This window comes from Ruditapes philippinarum, unplaced genomic scaffold, assembly GCF_026571515.1.
Source record: "Ruditapes philippinarum isolate M1 unplaced genomic scaffold, ASM2657151v2 ctg2174_1_1_1_1, whole genome shotgun sequence".
In the NCBI taxonomy this organism is placed as follows: Eukaryota; Metazoa; Mollusca; class Bivalvia; order Venerida; family Veneridae; genus Ruditapes; species Ruditapes philippinarum.
The window spans coordinates 86,160-97,399 of NW_026859712.1; the positions used below are offsets into that span (position 1 = coordinate 86,160).

Consider the following 11,240-nt stretch of genomic DNA (forward strand, 5'->3'; position numbering starts at 1 on the left):
GGGGGTTTGAAGGGGGGCGGCAGTCCTCCTCATCGCCAAGAAAATCTTGGACTTGTGAGAGGCTAAAATTAACCCCAGATCGATCATAAGGTAACGCGTAACCAACGCTGAAAAGCATTTGACTCTATCTCAATCCATTGAGAAGTTGCAACACTTTGAAATCAATTTTGATAGAAAAAAATCAACACAAAATAGTGATTTTTGTCAATTTTGAGATGTCCCCTCGTTGCCATGGTAACAGAAAATTTAGGCCTGAGCATGCTGTTACAAAGGCAATGGTCCAGTTAACATTTGTGCCAAGTTTGATTAGTATTGAGGCAGTTTTTATAGTCTTATAGCAATTTGAACTTTTAACAGGAGACTTTTCAATGAAAACATCCATTTTTCACAAAATGCTCATGAAGAAATGGGTTAAGATTTCTTCTCGGGGCAGTTCAGTACTTTTCGAGTATCAAAGTTGGGTGGGCACTGTTTAGTACACTAAAAGATACCTATTGAGGTTAACGACTAGTACCTGGAACGACAATAACCTGGACAGAGTTACTAGTAAACGTGTATTATTTGCCAGCAACATCATTTATAAAAAATAAATAGAAAAAAATGTTTTCTTATTCATACATTGTAATCCATGTATTAATCGTTTTCTTTCTGAAGATATAACATAGCATAAATTTGATAAAAGACTGCAAACGTCCTATCCATGGAATTCTGTTGATACCTCTAAAAGTGTCACAGAATGACTTTAAAAAGTGACATTTTTACTAAACTTTCTCAATAACAAAAAATAGCGAACAGTGTGGCAACAATAACGAAATAGGGAAGAAAAACTCCTTGACAATTTAACAATTTTGAGAAGAATTCAGTTTATCGCGTAAAAGTTCCCACCCCGTGACGTTATGCAACAAACTGTTAACGTAAATTTAGTAGAGCTACCCGGTGACAATTAGATAATTTTGAAAAAAAAAATCTGTTTATCGCTTAAAAGTTTCCACATGTGATACTACCATGACATTTTTGCTGATGTCAATGACAAGTCTACCACATAATAGTGGCCTGGTGTTATGCCGATGTCACTTACAAGACAAGTCTCCCCTGTTTTAATGCACTTACTTGTTGATGTTGATGTCACTTACAAGACAAGTTTCCCCTGTTTTAATGCACTTACTTGTTGATGTTGATGTCACTGACAAGATTAGTGTTCACGTGGCTGCAGCCATTTTATTTAAATACGCTATTTGTATGGTGTACTGTACCAGATTTTTTCTGTTTAAATGTGTATAAACATTACAATTTTAAGTTTGTAAAGTCATAGAGAACTTTGTATCTAATTTCTAATTTGTAGTAGTTTGTTTCTTTTTCCTGATGTAAAAAGTACAATGATGCTCAAATAGTTGTTAATATACATAAAATATTTTTCCATAAAATACTATAATATTGCAATATTTAGTGAAGTTTGTATAAATTCAAGAATCAAGTACTCAAGTTTGTATAGAGTCAAAACATTTATGTACAAGTAAAAATGGTTTCCTGCGGGGAACATTTTTCATGATATAAAGATATTTCATTTAACTATTTTCAACACCGTTTTGGCAGAGGGGAATAAATAAACGTTTATATCGGGAATATAGTTGACAATAATCGATCAATATAGAAGGTCTTTCAAAACTGGTGACCGTTGATGACCGGAGAAGGTCGAACATAAAACAATTATTTCTTTTTAAGAAAATGATTAAATAGGCCTACCATATTATGAATAATTAAAAGCAAAAAAAGAAAAATAAAGTAAACACACAAGTTTACGCAGAAAATATCTCTATTTATTATGGCAGATGCCACTACGAATATTTTAATTTTGTAGATTTTCAGTATAAACAATTTCTTGTTTGTAAAATTTGAGATACATATAAAAGAAACAATGATAATTTTCAAATAAATCATTCAAGTTTTTCCACCTTAAACGGTAAAATAATTATAGAAAATTAGAAATATAACGTAATAGGTTTTTGTTCTTAATTAGGTTTAATTCTGACTAATTCCTTCGAGGTAATTCCGTAAACTAACGACAAACAGTATTTAGCCAGGTTATCGAAAAGGTCAATTAACCAATCGTGTACGGTTTACAGATCACATGCTCCTCCATGCACCGAAAACAGGTCACGTGCTCCTCCATGCCTCAATAGTAAAACGAGTACCAATATCCTGCGGTCTCCGGACCGCAGGGAATCATTAAACATATGTGTATATCATATACAATCCGGAAGCAGTTACGTCAATATGAGAAATATATAGTGGGTAATCTAACTTCCAAGACATTAATCATATATTTAGAAAAGGGGAAAAAGAGAAGGATATTTCTTTTATATACAGTGGATAAAAATGACACTTCTTTTAATAATGTGAAAAATGAATTTTTTTTTCTAAATGTCCTGCGGTCTGGAGACTGGTATTGGTACGCGTTTAACTTTTAAGGCATGGAGGAGCACGTGACCTGTTTTCGGTACATGGAGGAGCATGTGATCTGTAAACCGTACATGATTGGTTAATTGACCTTTTCGGAAACCTGGATAAATACCGTTTGCCGGTACGTTACGGATAATCCTCTAGGGAATAAGACACCTAATTAAGAACAAAAAACTATTACGTGATATTTTTTATTTTCTATAATTATGTTACCGTTTAAGGTGGAAAAACTTGAATGATGTGTTTGAAAATTATCAATGTTTCTTTAATATGTATCTCAAAATGTTACAAACACTGAAAATCTACAAAATTAAAATATTCGTAGTGGCATCTGCCATCATTAATACTTGTGTGTTTACTTTATTATTTTTTTTGCTCGGAATTATTCATAAAATGGTAGGCCTATTTAATTATTTTCTTAAAAAAGAAATAATTGTTTTATGTTCGACCTTCTCCGGTCATCAACGGTCACCAGTTTCCAAAAACCTTCTTCTATATTAATCGATTACTGTCAACTATATTCCTGATACAAACGTTTATTTATCCTCGCCCCCCCCCCCATTGAAAATAGTTAAATGAAATATATTTATATCATTAAAAACGTTCCCCGCAGGAAACAATTTTACTTGTTATTAATTAAAAATGAAATGTCGCGATATATACAATGAATAGCGAACTGGAGAATTTCGCAATGCAAACATTTTCAAATGAAATAACCTTTTCCGTCAATAAATCGCGCTCTTCGGGGTATTTTTATTTATCATTTTGTAGTACACAGTGGGTTATTATGGTTCATGTATCCGAAAGCTGAATAGAATGATGAGTTGGTGACCTATATATTCCGAAAATCTATTTATAGAGGGATGTATTCCTATCGGTAATTCCCGGTCTCTCCTGGTCTATTTTGACCGGAATTTACTAGTGACCGGCGAATAGTACCACACGTTTATTGTCCGGTCTCTCCCGGTTTTGGAGTAGATGTTTGATATCGTTACAGAACAGAACAAATATTTACAGTTATATAAGTTTTTTTCAAAATGAATGTTTGTCACTTAGTTTGGTTACAATAATTAATAAACACAGATCAACTCTCAAATTTATTGATTATTATTATAAATAAACATACAATTCGAAAAAAAACCCAACAACAACAATAACATGTTTTATTTTATCTATATGAGATAAAAACGATAAATATGTACAATAATTGAGAAAAAAGGTACATTTTTATGGTATTAATATGACACTATCAACTTTGAAACATTTTATTTAATTTGTTATTCGTGTTTAGTAAAGATGCCGGGGAATTATTCAAAGTTACAAATTAGATTTTATGAATTATTCAATTGATTGATAATTTAAAAAATGATAAAGAAAAATACAAATGTACATGTATATGTTTTAAGAATAAACAATATTATATATTAAAAGTTTAACCATAATTTACTGACTTTTTCCAGTTAAGTTTTTACTTATAATCGTCGGTCAATATGACAATTGAATTATTGAAATAGTAGTAAACGTAAAAACTCAGTATTAAAATAGCACATAAAACACAAAAAAGAAAAGAAAGCAATATTCATAAAATCTGTATTTTTTATTACAATTATTGTATAATAAACAATTTTGCTCAACATGGTAATGTAACCAGTGTCATATTGTTAGTAAGTGTGAACAGATACCTTTAGAGGGGGTCTTCGCTAATAGCGATAACATAATAAGGGACAATTACACAAGTGTGGTGTTGATCATGCATTACACATATGGATTATAAATGATTGTATACATGTATATCCGTTGCTAAAAAATCATTTATGTTCATTTTTTTATGTTAGCCACACTTTATCTTTGCATATCGTGGCTATTTCCTTAACAAAGACACTAAAAAAAGAATTTAAAAAAATGTTCACTCGACTGGGATTTGAACTCCAGACCTCTCACGCATTAAACGAGCGCGTTACCCCTGCACCATGGAGAAGTTATAAAATCAGTGGCTGAATAAAATCAAGTCATTCTAAATTTAAAATTTTCATTGCATTTCGGCTGGGATATACGATAACGTATCGTATGTCCCAGATTTCGGGTTAAGGTAATTTCGAGGTATTTTGTTCAGGGTAAACCTGTTGTTTAAAATTGAAGTAAATAATTTAGCAAAAAAATCTTCTCGCCCAAACAGTCCAACATGTAGAAACTATATATTCAACTACTCGGCAGTCAGATTAATTTGTGTAGTATTCGCTAAAAATAGCTTTTTCATTGATTAAAATCATATTCATCCGCGTAATTTGTGAGTGTGCATTTATTGACAATTCTATAATCCAACGCTACTTTTAAAGTTTGAATGTGTAGTAATTTGTTGGACACTTGTAACAAAAAATTGTTCTTTCTTTTAAATTGCTGGTTTTTAAGCAGTTTTGAGTGAGAACTACTTTGCGTTGTTAGAACTGTTAGGAAATTTTGTGTTAGACCGTGGATGTAAGCTATGTATTTATCTGATCTTGCGATCAGAAAATACAAAAATGGTCTTAAGATTGGCCATTTTAAGCTAGTTTTTGGAAGGTTTAACTAAAGAGTACTATTATATTGGATTAAACATATGAAACTTTGTATTTCTGTAGATGGAAATTATTTGGAAGGTTAAAATAGAAAATTGTAAAATAATTTTCCTATTGTAAAATAAATTTACTATCTCATAGAGTCATATCATTCGTTCAGAAACAAATCTTTATTTATTTATCATTGCGTAGTTTAAGGCATATTCTGTTTCTGAAGTGATGGTTCGTCCATATACGACATATATATCTCTATCATTCCACATTTTAGTAAACGAATAATGTTAATGTCATTAATATGATAAATCCAATGATAATTTCTTGTCCAAAATTTAAGCAATTTTTTACATTTCTGAAAACGATTGCAGATGATTTATTTGGTAATTCAAAGATAGCGGTATACATGCAGTTTCTCCATGTATCATAAATATGTTTGTTTCTTTTTTGTTTTGTTTTTTTAAATTTTAATTGATGCTTAAGAAATTTAAGTCGTACACATTCAATATCAAGATTGAGGGTCAAATAATATGTAAACCCTCATTCCACCAAGTGAATGCACGTTTGGGCCATAAGTCAACTATAGTGTCGCACATATGAACAAATTGAGGAATATGGGCTCAAACCTTAACGCAAATAAATGTTTGCAAGTTCGAGTTCTAATTCAACTAAAGGGTCGCAAATTCTAGCCCTGATTGAGGGTAGACCTTATTCAACAAAAGGGAAGAAAATTCAGATGTTCTAATTTAACTATAGGATCGCATACAAACGAAGAGAGTAACATATTATAATGTTTATTACAAATAAATATACATGTATACATAATTTTAACAAATTTATATAAACAATTAAACTTCTCCGTCAATTGAAAGAAAAACAAGCATACCGATTATTCTTAAAACAAAATAACCGGAAGATATATTTAAATAAAAAGAAAGAACGATGTAAAAAGTTTGTTGGTTAATGTCGACATGGCGAAAAGTTCATAAAAAAACTTAAACCTCAAAACGATAAATTACGTTGTTTTTTAGTGCAAGATTTCTTATCACGTGATCACGTGCGTTACAGTTGAAAAGACATGGAAATATCTCAGGTTATGGTTTAATATTCACACGAAATGTTATGGTGTATACGCGGGTGGAGGTTCGTTATGTAAAGAAGAAAACTCGTATTTTTTATCACTGGTTCCTGGTGCAACACTATAGTAAGGTGGTGGTAAAGCTTCATAGGCCGGTGGCTGTAAGGGTTCCACTTGCAAACTGACAGCTGAAATAAAGTAAGGTTATGGTAAAATATAAACTGATCATCAATGGTGTAAACATACTATACATATGTTATACATTATTACATATGTTGTATTTATTGTTCAATATGTACAGTTTTTGAATATTGCTTTAATATAGATATTATTTTCTTTCTTTTTATATCTTCTTCTGATGTTTACATTCTAATTAGAAAAAAAATGTCTCCCAGGTTATAGCAGTCATTAAAGTAATTAAGCCCCATCTATTCTATTCTTTGTCATAACAAGTAGCAATTGGTAAGCCTGCAAGTAAAATTGTACACAGGAAAGGTCCTTTGTATCAACAATAAAATGTATAGGACATTATGTTATATCTTTATTACAAATATTTGTTAGATATCAAATGTTCTGTTACTACATATAGTAATTTAAGATTGCTTGTCCTTGACGGACGAACGAACATGTTAATGAGAGGCAAGTTTTTACCTATAAAACACTGTATAATGTCAGTACAAAACATATGGTAAAATCCTGTAACAAATTCTTCACTATGGTCGAAAAAAAATTTAAACGTATGTGTTTTATAGCTAGACACATATCAAATAACCCCGGGTCGTTTATGTGTGACTCTATCTTTACTTTGATGTAAATGTCGTACGAAAAATAACAAATGTAAAATATATCTGTTGGTACATATCAATTAGAACAGTTGATATACCTTCATTCGTTTCATGTGCGAGTGATATTTAGAAAATGATAGGAATTTATGAAATAGAAATTACTTGGTATTGTTGTTTCAGGTTGATTTGGTGTTCCAGATTGTGACCGTGTTCTAACACGAGTATGTAACCTCTGTATACGATTTTTACAACAAACATATACAAAACAGATTACAAATACAGATATAACAATAAGTGTTGCCATGCCAGCTCCCAAATATACTTGATTCTCACCGTCATATCTGAAATATACAATACATTATAGTTTATGTCTAATATATCAATATAAACGTTAGATATCTAGATGTATAAAACCTGGGGTCTTTTTCACAATAAGTCAATGTACCTAACAATACATGGTATATACGTATATAAACCCCAGTATAGCGTTTATTTATAATATTGATATAACATAGTATATTATACAAAATAACAGCTTTATTATAGATAACCGTTCACAGGGTGTCACATACTGTAACTGATTGAATACACTCATTCTTTCTACATTAACGAGATAAATATTAAATTAAAAAATGTTTCAATGTCAAAATAACATTTTTGGAAACATTTTGATCATGGACATTCTTATATCTTGACATGAAGGAATATCAGCAACTCGTGCGATTATTTTATGATATTGTTTGATTTACAAGATGATAATCTAAATTCAAAGTACTCATAGTTTTTTCATACCTTATCAAACAAGTAAAATATACGTATAATATCACTTCAAGATATGTTAAGAGATAAAAACCTCTGATGGAATCAGTAATTTACATACCTGACTGACCAAAGAGTAACTAAGGAATCGTATAAAAGTGTTACTAAGTAACTTATATAATATTCAGATTTCCGTTCATATTTCAAATAATGTTTAGTTTATATACATTTGTAGAAATATAATCAACTTGAAATGAAGAAACTTACGTGCAGCACACGTTAGAATAACTTTTATTTCCGCGTTCACAACATTTTTGCATACAGAATGTGTATTTTCTGACACCTGTAGATGAAATGTAACTGCAAGTGGTTCCCGCAACAATCCCAACAAACTCTAAAATAATAATTTAATATTGTATAATGTGATAATCTTAAGTGTGATAAAAGTAATAATTGTAACATTTTAGTATAATAAAAAGTTAAAGTCTTAATGTGGTAAAATCAACTATATTTATTGTTTAATATTATAAAAGGTTAAAGTTTTATTGTGGTAAAAGTAACTATATTTATTGTTTAATATTATAAAAGGTTAAAGTCTTATTGTGGTTAAAGTAACTATTATTATAGTTTCTGTTATAGTTTTAATAATGTAGAAAGTGAAAGTTTTATGTTTGTTGAAAGTAGGTGCACTGGCAAAGCCTTTTGACTTTTTTAAAATTAATAGTTTAATGTAAAAAAAAAGAAAGTATGGTAACTATCCTAAAAGTAAAACACAAACAATACAATGATCATACAAGGCTAGCTTATGTTTCAACAATTCAATGACCATATAACCCTCATACAAGGCTTGTTTACACTCCGAATAAGCAATGACCATATAACCCTCAGACAAGGCTTGTTTACACTCCGACAAAGCAATGACCATATAACCCTCAGACAAGGCTTGTTTACACTCCGACAAAGCAATGACCATATAACCCTCATACAAGGCTTGTTTACACTCCGACAAAGCAATGACCATATAACCCTCATACAAGGCTTGTTTACACTCCGACAGAGCAATGACCATATAACCCTCATACAAGGCTTGTTTACACTCCGACAAAGCAATGACTATATAACCCTCAGACAAAGCTTGTTTATACTCCGACAAAGCAATGACCATATAACCCTCAGACAAGGCTTGTTTATACTCCAACAAAGCAATGACCATATAACCCTCAGACAAGGCTTGTTTATACTCCGACAAAGCAATGACCATATAACCCTCATACAAGGCTTGTTTATACTTCAACAATACAATGACCATGTATCCTCATACAAGGCTGGTTTATACTCAAACAATACACTAACCATGTAGCCCTCATACAAGGGTATTTATACTCCAACAATACAATAATCATGTAACCCTCATACAAGGCTTCTTTATACTCCAACAATACAATGACCATGTTACCCTCATACAAGGCTAGTTTTTACTCTACCAATACAATGACCATGTATCCTCATACAAGGCTGGTTTATACTCAAACAATACAATAACCATGTAGCCCTCATACAAGGGTATTTATACTCCAACAATACAATAATCATGTAACCCTCATACAAGGCTTCTTTATACTCCAACAATACAATGACCATGTAACCCTTATATAAGGCTAGTTTATACTCAAACAATACACTAACCATGTAACCCTCATACAAGGCTTCTTTATACTCCAACAATAAAATAACCATGTAACCGTTATATAAGGCTAGTTTATACTCAAACAATACACTAACCATGTAACCCTCATACAAGGGTATTTATACTCAAACAATACACTAACCATGTAACCCTCATACAAGGCTTCTTTATACTCCAACAATAAAATAACCATGTAACCGTTATATAAGGCTAGTTTATACTCAAACAATACACTAACCATGTAACCCTCATACAAGGGTATTTATACTCAAACAATACACTAACCATGTAACCCTCATACAAGGCTTCTTTATACTCCAACAATAAAATAATCATGTAACCCTTATATAAGGCTAGTTTAAACTCAAACAATACAATGACCATGTATCTCTTGTCTAAGGCTAGTTTAGTTGTTCATTTTCAACGACCAATAGTCAATGTTACAAAAATAACAAATGTAAACGGAAGTTAAAATCTTGAGTAACCATTAAAGAAACAATTTAAAAGATAAATTTATACGTTTAATAAACCTTTTAATTACCTTCCAAAATAATAAGTACAACAAAACTCCATTCTTTATAGTCCATGTTTGGTATATTTATATATTTTAATTTCGAGTATCTAAAACAGAAAATAGAGAAAATACGTTCGTCCAAACTTTCTATCGTTTTACATAAGACGATATATGTGTCGTGTTTTATGTAAACATTATAATGTTCTATATTTACGTACACCATGAATCAGCTAAATACGGGTACACGGAGATATTTAATGGATGAAAATATTTGTTATACTCGACTGATTTAAAAAGTTAACGATATAACCTAGATTAGAGAAATAAGGTCATATTTGTATATAAATATAAATACTGTATACTGTGCTATCAAGACAAGTGTATCTATATTTCAATACAGTAACATAATTTTATTCTAAATACACTAGTTGTTTAAAGCACAAAATACTAGACCTATAGCTTATTAAGAAATCTCAGTTTTGGAAGGTTTTGATGTTTAACTAAACTTATGTCATTACAGAACTGTATTACTAGCATTGATCAGACTTTTCCTGCTGGCTGATTTTGAAATCTCTCTCATTACATACATGTAGTAACTTAACACCTTGTTGCCTAAAACATCTCCGTTTTTTGTTTTGAAACACGAGAACGGAGATGATAACATAAGGTTTATTATTGTATCATGTTTTGTTGCCCCATTGTTAGGGGGAAAATTTATAAAATATTTATGAAAATTTGATATAACAAAAATCAGTACGATAAAGTGTTAAGTTATAAAATGGGACACGATTTCTTTCAAATATAGTAAAAACAAAAAAGTACTGTTTAAATATATACGTAAACAATAATTTTATCTTAACTGGATGTCCATTAATCCATAAAACATTCTTTAGTTGAGATCTTTTTAACAGTTCTATCTAAATCAAAATCCCTACAATAATAGTGAGTAGTACTAATTTGAAATCCCTTCAATAATAGTTGCATTTCTAAATAGAAATTGTTAGAGAAAATTTAAATTTCCAATTTTAGATCCCTTCAATTATAGTTAACAGAACTTATTTGAAATACCTTCAATGATAAAACCATTTCTAAATAGCAATCTTAGCGAGAAAATTTAAAGTTATAATTTGAAATCCATACAATTATAGTGAACAGTACTAATTTGAAATCCCTACAATAACAGATACAGTATAAATGATAAATACAAATAAAAGTTTAATCCTAGAAAACATAAAACTCAAATTTAATCGTTTCTAAAACTTGAAAAAGTGGTTAGTCTGTAATGAATTATATAGAAGAAAATCTCTACAGTTATACAAAAGAAACTATGATTTCATTGTAAAAGATATTACAAGTGTCTTCATAAAAGAAGATAAATATATACATATTAAAGAATTGAAATATTGAT

The 11,240-nt window shown here is 30.4% G+C and overlaps 1 protein-coding gene across 1 annotated transcript; it reads right to left on the bottom strand.

Moving 5' to 3' along the window:
* Window positions 1–5,787: 5,787 nt before the first annotated feature.
* LOC132757607 (uncharacterized) lies at window positions 5,788–10,024 on the bottom strand. Its single transcript, XM_060748929.1, has 4 exons — window positions 9,860–10,024; window positions 7,899–8,025; window positions 7,035–7,213; window positions 5,788–6,275 (listed from the first exon to the last, which is right to left on the bottom strand). Exons 1-4 carry the CDS (start codon window positions 9,903–9,905, stop codon window positions 6,130–6,132), a joined length of 498 nt encoding a protein of 165 aa, XP_060604912.1. The 5' UTR covers window positions 9,906–10,024; the 3' UTR covers window positions 5,788–6,129.
* Window positions 10,025–11,240: the final 1,216 nt, after the last annotated feature.

Excerpts from the sequence above, each read along its gene's own strand:
- LOC132757607 (XM_060748929.1), bottom strand. The coding sequence starts at position 9,905 with ATGGACTATAAAGAATGGAGTTTTGTTGTACTTATTATTTTGGAAG. Across the intron at positions 8,026-9,859 it reads TGTACTTATTATTTTGGAAG|AGTTTGTTGGGATTGTTGCG; the intron begins GTAATTAAAAGG and ends TTATTATTTTAG. Across the intron at positions 6,276-7,034 it reads ACCTGAAACAACAATACCAA|CTGTCAGTTTGCAAGTGGAA; the intron begins GTAATTTCTATT and ends ACTTTATTTCAG.